The sequence below is a fragment of the Nymphalis io genome, chromosome 2 (assembly GCF_905147045.1).
Source record: "Nymphalis io chromosome 2, ilAglIoxx1.1, whole genome shotgun sequence".
Taxonomy (NCBI): Eukaryota; Metazoa; Arthropoda; class Insecta; order Lepidoptera; family Nymphalidae; genus Nymphalis; species Nymphalis io.
The window spans coordinates 2,829,905-2,850,080 of NC_065889.1; the positions used below are offsets into that span (position 1 = coordinate 2,829,905).

General features: G+C 33.0%; 1 protein-coding gene across 1 annotated transcript in view; it reads right to left on the reverse strand.

Annotated features, from left to right (window-relative positions):
• Positions 1 to 20,176, reverse strand: part of LOC126777182 (nuclear hormone receptor FTZ-F1 beta) — a 38,238-nt gene that overhangs the window by 7,215 nt on the left and 10,847 nt on the right. Inside the window, exons 2-8 of the mRNA XM_050500152.1 lie at positions 4,004 to 4,488; positions 3,126 to 3,241; positions 2,850 to 2,982; positions 2,310 to 2,509; positions 1,392 to 1,560; positions 1,065 to 1,197; positions 852 to 990 (exon numbers count right to left, since the gene is read on the reverse strand). Coding sequence (XP_050356109.1) covers positions 852 to 990; positions 1,065 to 1,197; positions 1,392 to 1,560; positions 2,310 to 2,509; positions 2,850 to 2,982; positions 3,126 to 3,241; positions 4,004 to 4,100 — 987 coding nt within the window. The 5' untranslated portion in view covers positions 4,101 to 4,488. The remainder of the gene's footprint in view (positions 1 to 851; positions 991 to 1,064; positions 1,198 to 1,391; positions 1,561 to 2,309; positions 2,510 to 2,849; positions 2,983 to 3,125; positions 3,242 to 4,003; positions 4,489 to 20,176) is intronic.

Consider the following 20,176-nt stretch of genomic DNA (forward strand, 5'->3'; position numbering starts at 1 on the left):
CGGTATTTTGTATTGTGCCTGTTACCTACTTTTTCTAACTTTTGGTCAATTTTCGAATTTCAGATACTAACTGTTTTAGAACCGTATTCACAAAAAATACTATTATGACTCACAGTACGCCACACATTTACGCATTGGACCGTTACGCATTGGACAGTTAATTTATTAAACAATACCTAAGTGATGAGGTAACATTACAGTTATGTTACGCAACGCATAATGTGGTGAAAGACTATGTGACAGATGAATGGATAACGGCAGCGAAGAGGAATTACATTGAGAGTTTTTCACAGTTAATTCACCGTAATAACCATATTGAGACACTGGTTACAATAAATTCACCACACAAATTGGGATATATTAACTTAATTCGCACATTTATTAATCAAATTTACTGAAGATAAATAAACAACGCTAATGGACCAATCGCAGATAGATTATTCAAAGCGTTGCGCGTGCATTCGCATAGCCAATAATTGTTTGTGAATACTGTTAATTTGTCGTATTCATTCCTTAAAAACTTTTGTTTCTTAAAATAAATAATTACAATAGTAAATGATTGTAACGAATTGTTATTAATATGATGCTCAACATATTTTTATTAGCTTATTTATTTCCATAACGAACTTACCGAAATATAATTTCAATCCTATTATATTTAACGTCAGCCCCATATTGGGCGCCAATATTATATATAATTAGGACTCGAAATGTCAACATATTTATTTTGTAAAAGTATAAAATATATATATGACATTATTAGAAAAAATAGTGCATCATTTATCTTGAAATAATTGATTGTGCAAACATTAATAATGTTATCTAGTTAAATGGTTTCATTTGAATCGTACCTGAACTGGCGAATGAGTAGGTGAGAACTCGGAACTGTATGAGTAACACGATGAGTGTGATGCATCGCTGTTATTGCGAGAAAGAGACGGCGTGTAGTGACGAGACGGACGAGGACTAGCTGAAGGACTACTGTATACACTGAAAAATATAATAAAATAATATATAGATTAAGTTCGCGTGTTTGTGTGTTCGTGCAACGAAGATATTCTTACCTATGTGTGTACATAGAATGTACGGCGGAATCCGTACTGGCACTCGATTGAACCCGAGGCAGTCTACCTAACAACGGCGAACCGTGGAGACCTAATAACTTGTCCATACCCACTGTTGGTTCGCATTTTAGTTCTGAAACGATAAAAATAAACATGACTGAAGTGTTTAAATAATTACTTTAATTATTTGATGGATTTTTCTAATTAATTTAATGGAAAAAACACCAACCCTTCTCGCTTTTTGTGCGTGTATATAATATATTATAATGTTTATATTTAGTCAATGTTTTTTAAAGAATAGTTCTATTGGTCAATTTTCTCACTCACCAGACAATTGGGTTTCCTTTTTGATAGTCAAGTTCTGGACTTCTGCGACAGGATTGTGCATTAGTTGCGTCGTGTCGTAGTGATCAGACATGGTCGATTTAGCACTGCTTGTCGGCGACGACGGTCGTCTCGCGAGGGATAGAGACGTATTATCCGTTAACACTGATATCTGTAAGTTTTGGATCAGCCATTAAATTTACGTTAGAAATAGCAATTGGAATGAATAGAAGATGTATAGTATGAGCAGGTACTGTCTTAGGGATCCAAGGGTCCTCTGCACTTTGACATTTAAGGCCTCCCCATTCAAAAGTTCTTCCCCAGTTAAAGTAAAATTATATTATATACGGCTGCCCCCCCCCCCCACAGCCGTTTTCTAGGCTAGCGCCTTATACGGACTCTCAGTTGTATAAGTATTAAATAATTATTATTTTTCGAAAACCATGTCTTTTTATTTATGCTGTTTAAGAAAACAAAGTATACATTACGGACATAGCATAGGTAAGGAAAAGTAAGTGAAAATACATATGCTAGAATACCTTGGTACAAAACGAACGCAGGTAGACCACGATAGACATCTACAGTCCAAACAATTACCGCAGTCATTATGTTAATTAAATATTTCATGGTTCAACAATTTCTTAAGCGCTTTACAGAGAACTCGATCACCAGGAAGTGTCTTTAAACTATTGGTTTCATAACAAGCTATTAAAAGTAGCGAGTAGGTTTTTCATATTGTATCAGAAAATATTCAAAAAAAAGTTTGTAAAACACAAGTACAGTGTTTTAAAATTTAATACTAATTATATATAATAACTACGTGTCCTCATTTAGCCCTGAATAGGATATCTTCCTTCTCTTGGTGAAACCGTGTAGTTTCAAAATGGTCCTCTATTGATTAGGAATAATAGTGATTCTTACCCTGTTCATGCTGAGGCTCCGCTGGTGCGATTGCAAGGGGACGCTGTATTTGAGGTCCAGAACTCGTTGATCGTCCAAGCTCTGAAACGCTTCTAGTTTGAGAGGGTCTTCTCTGAGTTTCTCAGTCTTAATGGTCACGTTTCGAAGAGTGTCGATGGAGTCCCGCGAGGATTGCAAGTCGAGAGAGCTGCTGTTTTCATCTGTGGTTTTTTTTTAATTTAATTATTTTTTTGTCATTTCCATATTTTTTAAATGAAAAAGAGTGCAGGAAAAAAATATTTTCAAACTTCGTTTTCTTTGAAAAAATATAAGTACATTAATAATAATGTGGGTATTACCCACTCATCACATGGAAGGGTGAGTGAGCCAGTGTAATTATATGCACAAGTGACCGAAAGTAAATGGCGCATTAGCAATCTAAGAAGTGGTTAACAATTCGCCAATTTCTATGGGCTGGTGATCACTTAACATCGAGTGGCCCATTTACCAGTCCACCTACCTATTTCAATAAAAAGAGTTATATTTGCTGTGTTGGCTTACCATTGTTGACACTGGTATCAATAACCATTTCAGAGTCGGAGAGTTCCCCTTCCCAGGACATAGGCCGTTCTTGTTCTGCATTCTGTTCGCACTGTCCGCTTGAGGAACGCTTCTTTTTGTTTCTCATGTTCACCTGGAAGTGAGAATACTATATTAAGAACTACTATATAGAGATATTTAAAATCCACTTATTGTTTACACCTATTGTATTAATAGTATTGGAAATTAATATACTTAACTTGAATCTAAATTTAAAGTTTTGAAAATTTATTTTACCTCGTATTGATGTTGCGTGAAATCGATTTTGGAGATTTCAGCATCAGTAGAATCCTCATCGTGAGGTTCTGAAGACACGCTGATGCGTACTCCGCTCGAGCTGTAGGAGAACTGACCTGAAATATATGAATCATATTAAAATAATATTGTTATTACACGAACTTACAATTTAACATCATCACATAATCAACGCCTTGATTTATTATATTTAAGAAAAAAAATTAAAAAAAAAAGATTATTATTAAATTGCATCCTAAAAATTAACAAACACCAAAATGAAATAACAAACCATAAATAATTTTATCAAAACACGTGGTTACATATATTCTAGTTTTAATTTTTTTTTTACTTAAAACTATTGTAACTAAACTCACAGAAAGAGCGGGCCTTATAAACGTTGCATAGCAGCTGTTTACTTAAACTAGGGTTTATCTCTTTTTGTTCTTATTGATTTGACATTCGAAAGAAGGAGACAGCATTATTTAACTAATCCCCCGCTAAACAACGTTTAAGTAAAGCCGTAAATTTCTGTAACGCTGATCACAAATAAATCACAAATGATAAAACTATGTGTATTATTATGTTGACATAGCTTGTTTAAGTTGTTTTATTTTACTGAATATTGTAATTTGGTAGGAAATAATTTCAATTTAATTTATATTTTGTTTATCTATGAATTAATCTAGTACAGCTGTCATATGGGCTAAGATATCACATCTATATGAATATACAAATATTTTCGCATTACGCCAAACATGTACTATAATATTTAAAAAAAAGAAAACAACATTATATATCAATTAAAATCTCTGATAAGAATTTTCAAATTAAGAATATGTTTTTTATCATATTTATATTTTTGGTGATATAAATCTTACCGTTGCTAGTTTCTGGACCAGACATGCTGATTGTTGTGACGGAGACATGTCCCCCTTCCACCTTTACCGCCTCGTCGCTCGACATCGCGGTATTCATAACCACGCAAATTACAACTCTATCATTACCCGTAAACAATCGATATAACGCTTGTTCACCTCACTACACTATAAAGCACCATACGCAAGCATTATTGTCTATGTAAAAAAAAACTTCCAAAAATACTCGTTCGAAAATATTTAACTACGCTTGTCTTTATTGCATATTTTTTTTAGAAAAATATTTCTTTATTATCCATAGATCATCTTGCGTCTCTGGTCGTTTTTAAGGCATCCGTGGGAATCAGTCTTGAGATGTCCCGCTGGGATACGGTATTATATTCACATAGTATTGGTCCTTCGAAATCGGAAAAGCGGGACGTGTGTACTCGTTTCAAAAATGTCTGAGGATGTCGACAGGAACGCAATGAAACCAGCATCTTGTTATTCTGCAAAGAGAAACGATTGGTTAATATTTAATAATATGAAAATAATTATTTCATACTAAAATGATGATATGATACTTTTAATTAACAGTAAGTAATTTAATATAAATTCATTCGAACAAAACGTAACGCGCTCGACAAAGTTTACATTCGATTCAGAATTGGTATAAAGCTGTCGTTTCAAAACGCTGTGTTTGTGTACACGTACGCGACGACACGCATAGGGCCGTCGCGCCGCGGCCTTGCGACGCACCCAGTGTTGTGCGATAGCGCGCAATATTATCGATAGAAACGAACGACCTCCGAGTCATTGGCATTATGTTTACACCGTTCAGTGCGAGGCTCAGACGCGATAACTTGACACGTTGTAAGCGGAACTGAATGAATTTAAAATTAAAATTTTCGATATTATCTTGTTTACGTTTAAGCCCTCATATATCCAGATATTGTATTCATAATTTAATTTAACGTAAAAACATTTGGATTGTATGCAAGGCTTTCTGCACACTTAATCTTTAATAAATAAGAGATTTAACAGAGAAAATATAAGTATTTGTCGACAAAACAGCAGTCACTAGTACAAGAAGGCGAGTGGGGGGAATTGTGCGGCCTTCACGAAGCCGGTTGTAGCAGCCGGGCGGTCGCGAGCATTTCGCCTTTCGCGCGAACTGGTCCGCCGCTCCCAATACGAGCTAGTCACTCCAGTACGTGATAAGTTAGATGAATGCTATGGCCGTAAGTTAAAAAACTCAATATTACTAGGGAAAACTGCCGTTTTTTCCTGTGAAATAGCAAGACTTGACTATCACAAGCACTTTCAAAGAAACTGTCTTTTTTTAAGAGCACTTAATTCGCATTTACCGAAAGATGTTAATTGTCAAACAAAAAATATTTTCATTTCATTTGAAACGATATCTAAAACGATCGTAAACGATAGTCTAACGAAGGTTGAATGAACATAAAAGGATGGCTACATATCAAAGAGTGAAGACTGTCTGGCGAACCAATTAACATCCAATAGAGTCCTTTGCTCCCCAGACATTTCTGTTATCATTATCAGACAGACGTTGCCTTGGCAACTACGGTAATTGCCAATTGCATATTGCAATACCAATATTAACATTACTAGAGATGATATTAAGGAGAAAACCGGTACTCGGTTTTACTTATGAATATGTTTTTGTTTACTATAAGCGATATTTAAAAAAGTTTATTGATTGACATTGAAATTTTAAATTCCCGAAACAAATAAACATTATTCTTTTATATCATGTTCAATGTGTTTATAACTTTGTTTAAGATGCGATAAAATATTTGTTATCTCTCTTTCTCGTTTGTGACTTGGCGATAAAAGAACGGGATGTACGTATAATTTCGATGTTCAATAAAAGTACGTCCGCTTAAAACATGGCGTCATCGCGGCCTAGACAAGGCCGAACGGTCATTTGTACGTCAGACGATCAGCTTTGTCTGTACAGTGTATTAAACGGATTACTGATTTGAACGACACGGAAAATTTTCGTATTATGTTACTAACGATTCATTATTTAATAGCTTTATAATTTATCTTTATAACTATAAATTAAATTACAAACTTATTTTATATACATTTTTTTAAACGTGATTAAAATAAATGGCAAATGTTTCATGCGAATTGTTGTTTATTAAATAAGTTTTTAGTATTATAGTTTTATTTAAAACATTTAATGTTCATATTTGTTATAATTGCAAATACCTAACATGGCGGTGTTGTCAGTGATGTCCTTGTGCTATTCAAAGTTGTCGATGGACGCGAGACGAGGCGTCGACCGATAATTATCTTAAGGTCACTATATTATCAACCTGACGTAAACATCGTGCCATGCATTGCGATAATGTTCTTACCGAAATTCAGGTGCACTTCGGTTTCGTTTTTTTATCAAAATTCTAACATTTGTCAATTATTTTTATAATTAATCTGACAATTTATTTTTTATATTAAAAATTTATTGTTATTTTAATATATATAGCTGTAACAATATACTTTCTTAAATGAAGATATTATAGCTAATAATTTAATGATTCGAAAGTAAACAAAATGTAAGAAAATCATTAGCCCTCATTGAGATGAATGACTTGAGAAATAATTGACTTTATTGTTAGTACTGTTCGCGATAGTTGGTGTATTGAACTGAGTTTACGCAGACTGGTCGGTAAATTACAGTTCGATGTTTCCTGTGTCCTTGACCGATGATTACTGAGGTCGTCTGTCCTAAGAGTACGACGCACCCTGTCACCCACGCCGTCACAAAAAATAGACGAGTAAATAGTGAATACAACGTGCTTGCTATCTGCTAACTAAAGAACAAAGACGTCCAACTAGTATGACGTATTCTTATCAAGGTCGTTAATTTAATTCATGCTGAATATCCTTTTGGGGGTGATAAGGATACAATTAAAATATTACCAGTGGAACTTCAACAGTTAATTATGTAGATAATGATTAATCAATTGCTTTGCCAATGAACCTATTTTATAATTCAGACTATCTTAGAATGAAAACAGGCTTTGAAACTGTAAGAAAATTGTTTCGTAGGAGGTGAACGACTTATTTAATAGACGAGAGTCAGGGAACTCTACTTGAACCACGACGGACAGTTGCTGCTGCCAAATAATGTTACTGGACCGAAAAAAACTATGCGTTTGAGTAAATAATATTTGACTAAATGTTATTATCAAATTTCATTCGCAAAAAATAATATAATTACGATATGACGATATTTGATAAAGAAGTCATTTTACAATTTAATTGTAATATTTTTTTATATTAATATAATAACTGAAATAATGATATTCATTCGAAAAATATAAGATTTTATAATAGATAATAATAATTACGGTAATAAAACAAAATAAAATTAATAGTTGTTAATCTACTCCTTTTAATCGTATAAATATATATTTAATTAATGAGTGTTTTGAAACAATTTGTCATCGACTTTTTGTTATTGTAAGTATAATTTTGAAATAATTTATGCGATATCGATATATTTCGCAGCGCCAGACGACAGCTGTCCAAACGCAACGAACAAATAACGTGAATTGGAAACTATACACAGAATGTAGTACACGTTTACTTTATGACTGGCATTTATTTGTTTTAACGCCGCCTGAGGTCGCGAGTAACTGTCCGAGCTGCGTGTCGACAAGGTTTTACGATAAAATCTACGAATTGCGATTATCGATGTTGTAATCTGTCCTGTCACTGCACTAGTTGTATGCTTTGATATATATAAATAGCTTTTTTAATTACAATTACCGACTTCAGTGAATTATTTTATTTCAAATAACTTATAACAATATTATTTTTTATTATAAAATAAATTTATGTATAAAACTTATGAAAATTTACGCTTTTGTTTATCATTGCTCACATTCTGCCGCTGAACAGCAGTACTTGGTGTTGTTGTATTCCCGTTTAAAGTGTGAGTGAGCCAGTGTAATTACAGGCACAAGGGACATAATTCTTAGTTCCCAAAGTTGGTGGCGCATAGACGATGTAAGCAATGGTTAACATTTCTTTCAATGCCAATGTCTATGGGCGTTGGTGATCACTTACCCATGGTTGATCATATGCTCGTCCGCCTACCTATACTATAAAAAAAAATACATACATACAATACATAGGCTTCACATTGCCCACTCTACATTCGCGCCGCGACATCCCTGAAACGCATGTGTGAATGGTTTCGCAGCTTCGTGTTCGCGCTTGGTCGCGTTCACCGGTCGATATCGGTTTTTGATCCCGCGACAAAGGGTTCGCGTTATGTTAAACTGTTTTACTGTGAACGAAACTGTGAATGCGAGAGTAAAGGGCCACATTGTTCACGCATAGACATCGATAGAAACACGAAAGAATTGCCTAAAATAAATAGTTACTTATTTTATTATATATTATTTATTTTATAATAAGTAACTATTTATTATATATACATATATTTATATTATATTTATCTTACAGGTTTAAAAACCCGTAAAATAAATTATATAATTAATGTAATAGATTAACTGCTGAATTTCCTGTCGGTTATTCACGGTAGAACATTCCGCACCGATGGTAACACTTATATTGAATGTTATCTTGTAAATTGACGATTTAAAAGTCCTTAAAACTTAATATATGAATAAAATATATTTTGATTTTTACTTCAAAATTCCAGATTCCACTGTTGGCGATGGATCGATCGATATCTTTACCGAAGGAGATCGATTTGAATCTTATCCAAAACGACTGAATTTGACTGAACTGAATTGAATTTACGCGATATCATTTGTCCGAGGTCTTGAATAATATATGGTATTTATTATGGGTTCACGAAAAATGGCGTTTTGAAGTTGTTATCGGAATTATAGAAGTAAAACTAAAGTGGACATAAGTGGTTTGATGTTGTATTACAAATAAAGATAATATTAATCAAAAGCTTTTTGGCAGTACATTATAAAGTCGCATGGAATATGTAATTATTTAAATTGTTTATCTTTATTTATCTTCGACTGGAATATTGTATAGTTACTGCATATTTCTCATATATTAAAACGCAACTTTATTGTATAATAATAATAGTAAAGCCTTTATTCAGATCTTAAACTAAAAAAAAACAATATTCTAGCACATTAAACTTAAGACTTATTCTAGTTCAGAATAAGTCTAAGTTTAAGTTTAACTTTCTTATTTTCTGCAGATCTGTTTGCCTATTGGCAAAGGCCTCCTCCAAGCTTTTCCATTCTGAACTTTACTGGGCCACTCTGTTCCACGTAACACCTGCTACCTGTCTAATGTTTTTTTTTTACTGGTGGTAGGGCTTTGTGCAAGCTCGTCTGGGTAGGTACCACCCACTCATCAGATATTCTACCGCAAAACAGCAATACTTGATATTGTTGTGTTCCGGTTTGAAGGGTGAGTGAGCCAGTGTAATTACAGGCACAAGGGACATAAAATCTTAGTTCCCAAGGTTGGTGGCGCATTGGATATGTAAGCGATGGTTGACATTTCTTACAATGCCAATGTCTAAGAGCGTTGGTGACCACTTACCATCAGGTGGCCCATATGCTCGTCCGCCTTCCTATTCTATATAAAAAAAAAAATGTCCTCATCCCATCTTTTTTGTGTTCTACCTTTCTTCCTTTTACCTTCTCTGGGGTACCATCTTGTACCATTTTACTCCATTTATCATGACCTCTTATCATTTGCCCTGCCCATTTCCATTTAAGTCTTAAGTACTATAGTGTAGGTTGATAAAAATAATTTATAATTTAAGAAAGCCTATAAATAAGTATGGAGTAGAATATATAGAAACACAAGTTTCGTGTATAAAAAAATATGTGTTTTTTATTAAGTTAATCATGTATAGTGTACGCGGCGGCGGAGAGGGGGCATAACGGCATACCCCCGAAGTAAACAGCAATACTTGATATTGTTGTGTTCCGGTTTGAAGGGTGAGTGAGCCAGTGTAATTACAGGCACAAGGGACATAAAATCTTAGTTCCCAAGGTTGGTGGCGCATTGGCTATAAGCGATGGTTGACATTTCTTACAATGCCAATGTCTAAGGGCGTTTGGTGACCACTTACCATCAGGTGGCTCATATGCTCGTCCACCTTCCTATTCTATAAAAAAAAAAAAGTGCGCCAATAGACAATCACACCAAATTAAAGGAAAATATGAAATATTCATCTTGCACTGTTATTCATTCAATTTAGCACCATTGTTATTAAAGGTTACAATACAATGATTCAATCTCATTTTGTGATTGTGATTTCTCAAAAAGGAAATCTTTCATAACGAATGCATAACCGCATTTTGTAACGACCGGCGCGGCGGCGGCGCTACCAAACGGTGAATACAACCAATTATCCGTTTGTATGACATGTCGTATGTGTATAGATTTATTGCCGACTCATAATTAATATTTATCATTGTAATTATTAAGTTTTTTATTAAAGTTTTCCTTTTGATTAATTATTTTCTTATCTCACCTTCACTATCGTTCGTATTTAATTAAATGATTGCCAATTTATTCCTCTTCTACTTTGACAGCGTGTTGGAGTACGTTTATGTGTCCTTTTTTATCAAATTTGTATTGTACACACCGAACGTTAAGGCCTAGGCGGCGAAATATTGCACCACCATAGGTAACAAATAAAGAACGCGATTCATTCAACTTGTACTTTTGTATGCAATTTCAATCTGTAAACATACATAAATCGAAACAATTATGTTAAAATATCTCTGATTGATATCTGAATAGCTCCTGCAAATTTTAACAGAATTTTAATAAAGTGTCAATAAAGAAACGGATTTATATAATAAACTTTGAATTCTGTGGCAAGATACTGGGTATTTTAATAATTTCAATGTTGTTTACAAAATATACATACCTACATAACATTTAATCTGAATGAGACCTCGCGCTACAAACTAAAGGTTTTACCTAACGAGTACTTCCTTTGACATTCGCCGCTATAAATTACTCCGATGGCAGAGAGTTTGCCATTAAACGAATTTATAATGCCATTTGCTCCTTAATTGTCTCTTACACCGTATTGCAAGGATCGGCTTTTATTAAGCCCACTTAAGTTTAAATTTATTTTTAATCTTTGCCTCTCTTGCTGGCGAAGGTTGACTGTCAGCGTATCACTCTATCGTCTATCCATGTTAGAACAGTCATACCGTACTCGAAACCAGCCTGTCTCGTGTCATGCTGCTTTTTTTTAACGTCACTTCTTTTTCCACTTTATTTGCACTTATCAAATTAAAAATCTTTGTCGGGTTTATTGTTTGGAGATAAAAACAGTGGCGTATTAAACGTAAATCAATTTGTTTCCAATAGGCAATCATAATAAGCTTGCTATCCAAATATATCTTAAGGCGAAATTAATTTATGTAGTAATTAAACATTTCAAATACAGAATAAATTATTATTAATCGTGATATTATAAACATATAAATCCTCTCCAGTTTCAAAGAGATAATCATAAATATACTAAATTTAGAATATCTCACTTCAATTATTTATCATACGATTATCTTAAGTGGTTCTAACATAAACTAGGACATTTTTCTTTATTCCATCCTCTTGCAAAATGCAAAGGTTGAAGGTTTACGACATTCCAAATTTAAATTCCCATTAATCCGCATATTAATTGAAAACTTCGCTTGAATTGAATATATTTGAAATAGTAACGTAATACTTAGTATCCATAAGTCAATACGCCAGCTAATGCGACTATAATGTCGCGTCGGTAAATGTAGTACACCTTGGCTTCAGCAAGAAATGTAATTGCTGGCTGGCATGTTATTGCATATATCTTGCCCAATTCGCATTTATCAGACTGTGAAATGTTGAACCGATGCAGCTGAGCCTTGCTGATACCGTCGTTTCTTAGAATCGTGGCGACGCTATGCCATAATTAAGTAAATACAACAAAAAGTCGTATTCTTATCATATATTCATATGTTTTTTTAGTCGTATATATGGTATTTCGTAGAATGATTAGATATGTAAATGGATATTTCTGGTAGCGTCGAATGTTTTTAACAAGGTTGCTTAATTTTATATATATATATACTTGTTTCACTAGGATAACACGAAGATGCAAGATAACTCTTGGTATTTCTAGGAATTTTATATTTTTAAATAGATAAATTTTTCAGTGCCATATTAAATAATTAATAATGAAATCCCTTAACACAGACTAAATATATTTTTATAATCTAGGATAGAAAATTTATTATATGATTTTTTTTATGTAAATATTATTATATTTATAACGGTTTCAGACTTTATTATATTGATAACAGGCAGCTATGAAAGAAAAAAAACGTATAATAATGTATAATAAAAAAAAAACAAGGCATATCCCGAAATTGGAAATCAATACTTAATCAATTGACAAATGCATTAAACCTTTTTTTTAGCGCTTTTAATATATTATATTCAAAGGCTGAGATAGAGGCGCGTGACATATATATATATATATAACTTATTGAGCCTTAAACACCGGTCATTTGACCTCGGCACTATTTACGCTACAAACGCCCTGTCATTTGTCGCTACGCGGGAAATGTTACTGTAACAGGTGATTTATGCAATAGGACGAAAATGTTCATAACGAGTATTGTACATTTGTTAAAAAAGAAAACATAAATTATAGATAACTAGCTTTTGCCCGCGGCTGCGCGCAAAGTCTATTCGCTTAAGTTAGCGAAGCGAAGTTTATTCCCTTATGGGAAGGATGACAGTTGTTAGGTAGGTATTCTATGTGTTAAGTCAGAGTATAAGCTATTCCTATTCTAAATTTCATCCAAATCAGTTTTTGCGGGAATGCGTAACAAAGAGCTATTCACCCTCACAAACTCGTTTTTGTAATATTAGTAGGATAGGGAATATTATATATATTTAAATGCGATTCATTTTATATTTAACTAGTTTCCTACGTTTCCTCAAGCTTGCTTCATACTAAATTTCATCAAAATTGGTTTAGTAGTTGAGCCATTAAAGCGTAACAAGTAGAGTTACTTTTACTCTATTAAGATGACAAATATTGACAAGGGTATTTGTTGCAGTGTATAATGAATTGTTTATTCATTCAGTTTTTATATTTAACGGTAATGGAAAAACTTTTATTTGAAAAGAAAAAAGTAAAAAGTTCCTAAACAATATTCAAAAATCTAACACCTTTTATCTAGGATTAAATCTCGATTGATTTAGATGCAATTACGACTACTACATTAAAACGACTAACTATCGAGTGAATATAAATTGTGATAAAATGGCAATTGTGAAACAATTTTTGTACCGTTGATTAGAGAAATGGACGTTGAGTTCAGCGTACATTAAAAATATTTTATTTTTTATGTAGAAATATGTCAACAAAGTAAATAGGTAATAAATAAAACAAGTTGTACAAGTTTTGGATAATTGAAACCTACAGGACTTCGTAAAAGCCTATTATATACAAATACATAAAATTGAGGTTTCTGCCTTGTGATTTAAAAATAATTGATCTTTTTAGCAATTTTCATGTCCAAAACCAAAACAACCATTATTTTTCGTATCTTTATCCTGGACAATCTTGAAAACGAAATAAAATAAGAATGCAAATAACTCATTTTATCAAAAGCTTTTTAATTAATATTTACGTATATATTTATTTCATGCATAATACAAAAAAGGCGGGTAAATCAGCGGGACACACCTAGTTAAGTATTAAGTCCTCTAAGCGTGTAGAATTACTTCTATAGTTAATAAATAATAATAATAAAAAATGTCAGTTGGTAGATAATACTGCTATATATTTCAGCGATCAGTATTCAAGTCAATAGCATTCGACATATGCATTTTTTTGACGAATTACGTGTTGCGGTTTTTCAAATAAAGTATTAATTATCAATAGTAGGTACTTAGTTGTCATTGACAATACACATATCTTCCTCTTTAAACTTCCTTTACACGATGGTTCCAGAATTTTAAGTAGCAATTTACGAACGGCACTTAATGGTTTTACATATTTTTTTAAACTTCTTACAAATGTCAAAGGCCTTTTGTGAAGGTGACTTAAATTGGTTATCTTTTACAAGTGTTTTTTTTTATAGTTATATAAGTGTAGATACCTCTTATTAATGATAAATTAATTTAATTTTGAACAGACCGCGAGAATGGAATGTTGACTTTTGGAGCGCATATTGCAGATATGGGGTCACAGCATTAATTAATTCGTATACCTACATTTATCTCACAGGCTCACAGCAATGAATCACTAAATCGTTGATAGCCTTGTCGGAATCCGGTACTAACAAAAAGTAAGGAAAGGAAATTCCTAGTGTCCAATACTATTTGTTTAAGTTTAGAATGTACGTTAAGTTTAACCGAACCTTGTATTGTCATATGTTACACAAACTAAACAACGTAGTTATCCGAGATATTTTAAATGTTTGAAAGTTCTATTTGTTTTATAACATATATATTTTGTCTTCAATGCAAAATAGTCAATTAAGCTTTATAATTTATACAATTGCTGACTAGAAATTAATATTTAAAGTGTTTACGGCACAGAGTAACAATAACAAAGTTGGTTAATTATAGTGACGAAGGTTAATAATATAGTTACTAAAATTAATAATTTAAATATCATTTGTCAATTAAATAAGATATTGTCATTTTAAATTGTAGTGAAACAAACGCAAACGCATTTTCGCAACACGGAATCAAACGCATCGAGGGCACGATACCGGTACCAAGCAGTGACGAGTAAAGGACGGGGGGTACAGTAACGAGTTGGTGGGGCGTACAGTGACGGGAAGAGTATGAAAATGGGTCGCTGCAGCCGCATTCCGCGAAGGTTGACACCTCACGAGCGAGCTTTGTAAACGATTGTTTTGTTTCTTGAAAGCATTTGTTGAATGTGTTATCGATGAAATTGTATCAGTTTTCGACCTTTTTTTGTCTGAAATGTTGATTAATTCAATATAAATGTATAATATTAAGCTTCGATATTTAAATAAGCGCATAATAAAAAGGTTCTGTAGAAAAAGAACAATGTTTCATTTTTTTTTCTTTTTTACTAACCAAGGACGCTCACTGTTTTTTCGTAACAATCATAAAAAATAAAATTTGCATAAATAAATTCAGTGACGTTGTGAACGTATTTTTAAGTTTAAAAAAAAACTAAAGCTGAACTTGCCTTTGAACAAAAGAATCATGTATCACTGAGTCATCGCGTAGGAATCGAATTATTTAATCTAGTGTTGACTCCATAGTTAATAGAATGAAGCTATTGACCTCGACATAGTGCAATATGAATGTTCCTGGGTAAAGTTAAACTATCATATTGACTAAAAATTTTTGGTTGTCATTGTATTTTCTTTGTGACAATTTCAGCTTTTATTTATCGTAACATTCGTTCAGAATATGGAGTCAGTCCTTTTGAGTTTGAACTTTGAATATTTCATTTTTTTTTCATGGCCACCTGATAAGTGGTCACCACCGCGAATAGATATTGGCGATGTAAGAAATATTAACCATTCTTACATCGCCAATGCGTCACCAAACTTGAAAACGAAGATGCCATGTCCCTCGTGCCTGTAATTACACTGGCTCAAATATATTTTCTGTCAGAAAATATGTATTATTATTGGATTTTTTTATGTATGTATATATTATTTTTTTAATCAGCAACCCATCTTGATCTATCATAGATATAAGTTTAAAATATTTACCAAATTATCGACGTCATATTTATTTAAATTAGCTAACCTTATATCGAGTTATAAATCCATACCAGTCCGAAATATGACTAACTCAATCGACGTGGTCAAATAGGACAAAAACCGTCCTCCGGAAATATTTGTATGCTTTAATCATGCTTGGTATTTAAGCTGATCTATAAAAAACATTTACTAGTTTTGTTTCATCTTAAAAAAAACTGTCATCGTTTGTTTTATCCGCACTACCTAGGTACCTGTTCTGTGTTAACATCATAATTTTTGTTTGAGCTTACATTTAATTGCCGAGATGGACCAGTGGTTGGAACGCGTGAATCTTAAGCGATGATCGCGAGTTCGAACCCAGGCGAGCATTTAATTTGTGTTTATAATAATCTCGTGCTACGCGGTAAAGGAAAACATCGTATGAAAACTAATGTGTGTCTAATTTCACTGAAATTCTGCCACATGTATCTACCGCAGTATGCTGGAATAAGCTCGAAACCTTCTCGAAGCGAGAGGAGTTCTCAGCCCAGCAGTGGGGCATTCACAAGCTGTTACTTAACTTACATTTATTTGCATTTTTCTATTCGATTGAAATGTTATTTATAAAAACATTATACCCATTATTTAAAAAAAATGTTTTTTTTTTTTTAATTTTTGATTCATCTATGATATAAATATAAATGAATCCGTGGAGTAGTTAAAGTTAAGACGTATGAAAAATATATTTTATTTGAATGGTTCTAATCTGAATCAAGGTATAATTATTATCCTTAATTAAGTATTAAAGTTTTGTAATACTTAATCAAACAGAATAATAGATAATAAATGGGATTCGTACCGAAAATATCTGATAACTATAACAGCTATGACTAAGAGATCGACTCCAAGACCTCTTGCCGGTGACTCAAGACGAAATACGAAATAATGTAAAGGCACGGCCATAATTAACACGTAACGGCACTGACAGTTATAATACAAAAAAAAAATTGTGATAATTACCGCATGTTACGGTATTATAGCGTGTGTGAAGAATGAACAGACATATTAACATTTTAAAATAAGAACGACAATTAAGATTGTGATCTTCGATATGAGAGGTTAAGAATGCAAATAGATAACAAGGCGATTGGTTAATTTAAATAAGTATAACAAATACTTGGAAGTCTAGAAGCAGCCTTAGAGAAAATAATATTCTTTATTATTATAAAAATTCTAAATCTATTTTGATGAAATGAATGGAAACTTTACTGGTAATTTACTGGTGGTAGAGCTTTGTGCAAGATCGTCTGGGTAGGTATCTCCCACTCATCAGATATTCTACCGCAAAACAGCAGTACTTAGTAATATTGCGTTCCGGTTTAAAGAACGAGCCAGTATAACTATAGGCACAAGAGACATAAGATAATATAGTTATATATTACACATAATTCCCAAGATTGATGCGCCAGTGTAATTAAAGGCACAAGGGACATAACATCTTAGTTCCCAAGATTGGTGGCGTATTGGTGATGTTAGCGATGGTTAACATTTCTTACAATGACAATGTCTATGGGCGTTGGTGACCACTTACCATCAAGTGGCCCATATGCTCGTCGGCATCTACAAACCGTTCTATAAAAATAATGTTACATGTTCATTATAATGGTTTGTGTGAAGTCAACATTGTAGTTTCTTCAGAGCTATTCTGTAAGAACTCTCTCGTGAAATGTTGATAACCGACTTATGGTGAAACACTATTTTGATCCCTGTATTCTTAAAAATGTTATAATCATCATGTTTATTGTCGCATATCACGTTCTGACATTTCACGGCCGTTTTCTGTGGTGAGATTAGATTTTTTTCTCACAGAACAGCATAATTCTTTCGACGAAAAAAGAACTAAGCACACTTGATCGAAAACAATTGATTACGATAACTTCCATATCAAAAGAATGAATTATATATACCTAGTACATTACGATTGATATATAAAATGTAAACAGTTTGAAATACATAATATAGTCGTGAAATAACTCGTAATTTCTCAACTCAAACTCAAGGTCATTTAAAAATTTCGCATTGTAACCGAAGCTTAGCACATGGCGGCGCCAGTCAAGACCTGTTCCCGTGCCGTGAGTCACGCTGTAATGGGTTCCTCGAATCGAATTTCGAATGGTTGAACCGTTGCGAAACCTCCGAGGATGTATAAGTGGCTTTCTCGTTCAAGGACTTATGTAAATATATAGCTCTTGTTACTTTGACATAAGGTTCATAATACAAAAGTATTTGTTATATAAATCATTCGATTATTCGAATTGCAATATATATATTTTAATCCAATTTCAATATTTATATACTACGTAGAACGGACTCCGGAGTATACCCACGCGGTCTGCGCGGTGAATTTAATCTCGCCTAGGTTACAAAATTGCACTCGAATTAAACTTTATTACCTCATTAGAGTAGGTTTGTGCGTATTATATTTATTACAAAAAAAATAAAGCATTGAACTCGAAGACCGCCTAGCGGCCTTTTACTTTTAATGACGCAAGCCGGGGTCAGAATGTACGTGAACGGATGAAATTTGAAATCTTGCTACGCTCACCTGACCCGCTCGTTTTGCAATCGACTCGACACTTTTAATGTTTGTAACTACATTTGATATTAAATTGCTTTAATTCTTTTGCTTATAACCACCATTTCATGCCTTTGAGACAATAACTCTATTGAATATACACCAAAACTGAAGATGATACTCATCTGCATATTTTTTGTTACATTCATATTATATCATGGGTAACATTTTTGGTAATAAATCGATTTGATCTAAGCGTTGGATTCAATGCTACAAACAAAATTGTCACTATCGCAATCGAATCGAAACGTAATCGTTGCCGTTTAACTTTATCCTACTTTACCAACAACAAACCAGTTGTGGTTCGATCGGGATTCGGGAATTAACAAATATAGTGGTCACGTTTTAATTCTATTGTTATCAAACATCGTTTAGTTCTTATTAGAACCGAACATTCAAGCAAGTATAATATGACACTACAAACAAAATACCTAATAAATGAATTTTATAAAAAATAATAAAATCAATATAATCAAAATTCTCAAATATACATACACACAAAAGAACCGAATCGAAAACTAAGTATATCAAAAAGGTTAACATATAATTTAAACTTGCAATAAGCAGAAATTAGCACACCTTATACACCCAGCAAATATAACGTATACATATACATAGATCACCACTGGGCAAATTCATCCGCTCTCTTTAAGAAGAAGGTTAGGAGCTTAGTCTACCATTCTACTCCGTTGCGTATGTGGCGGAATATCAACCGGCAGTCGGCACATGCTGAGTGAGTATTAAACGAATTATGAAAACACCTGCGTTATACGTCATCACGCTACGGCTCACGGAGGCCCTGCCCTCCTGGTGTTAAATAGCCTATTTCTTCTATATTCTTGAGAATTGAATATTAATTATTTGAATTGAAATACTATGAAATGTATTTTTTTATTTGATCGGTACGGTGATTTGCACGTTTAAACGAACTCTTTAAGTAAAATTAGTGTCCATATATTTAATACCTGTTACATTATACAACAAACATACAAAAAATTAGTATTTTTAGGCTAGCAACCTTTCATACGGAGACCAACTGACCAAATTTTCACCACAATCGAATCGACGGTGGAAACTCATAGAGAACAAACATCAGTTTTATTTTTATAGAAGATAGCTCAGCGGTTCTTGGCTAGATTTCAAGTTCAAAATTTTATCAGATCCCACGTTTACAGTGGCCAAAGCAATATGCAGTATGATGTCTGTCTGTCAGTATGTAACGTAATTATAAATCCTATAAGATGAAATTTGATATGTAAGATAGCTTAAGGTACGATAGGTTTGACATGCCGCAAGGAAAAAAAAACCATTAAAAAAAAGAAAAAAAAAATTCAAAATATTCACGTTCTTAGGTTAAGATTCAAATGTTCATTTTGACATGTACTCATCATTTATATTCGTGTATACTATATAAATCCATAGTAATAAAATAAACGAGGAGAACTTTGTAATGCCTTACTGAAAAAACTACTAAAACAATATACATAAAAGTTATACTAGAATATATAGAACATTTCGGAGATTATAGAATATAATAGCATAATGTATTATTATTTAAGTGCTTCGCAGTTTCATCGCATTCACTTTAAATTTAGACTAGAGGCTTTATCGATGTGACAATTATGTATGTCATGTTCTTGTAATATATAAGCCGCTGCTATTTCTTCATGTACAATTACTATATTTTTGCTAGACAGGCGATCATGTTCTTAATAAGTTACTCAGTTTTTGTATCGACTGTCGACAGAAATAAACTCACAGCTCACTACGACCATTTTTTGTAACCCGATATGATATTAATATCGTTCGGAATCAAAACTATCAATGTCA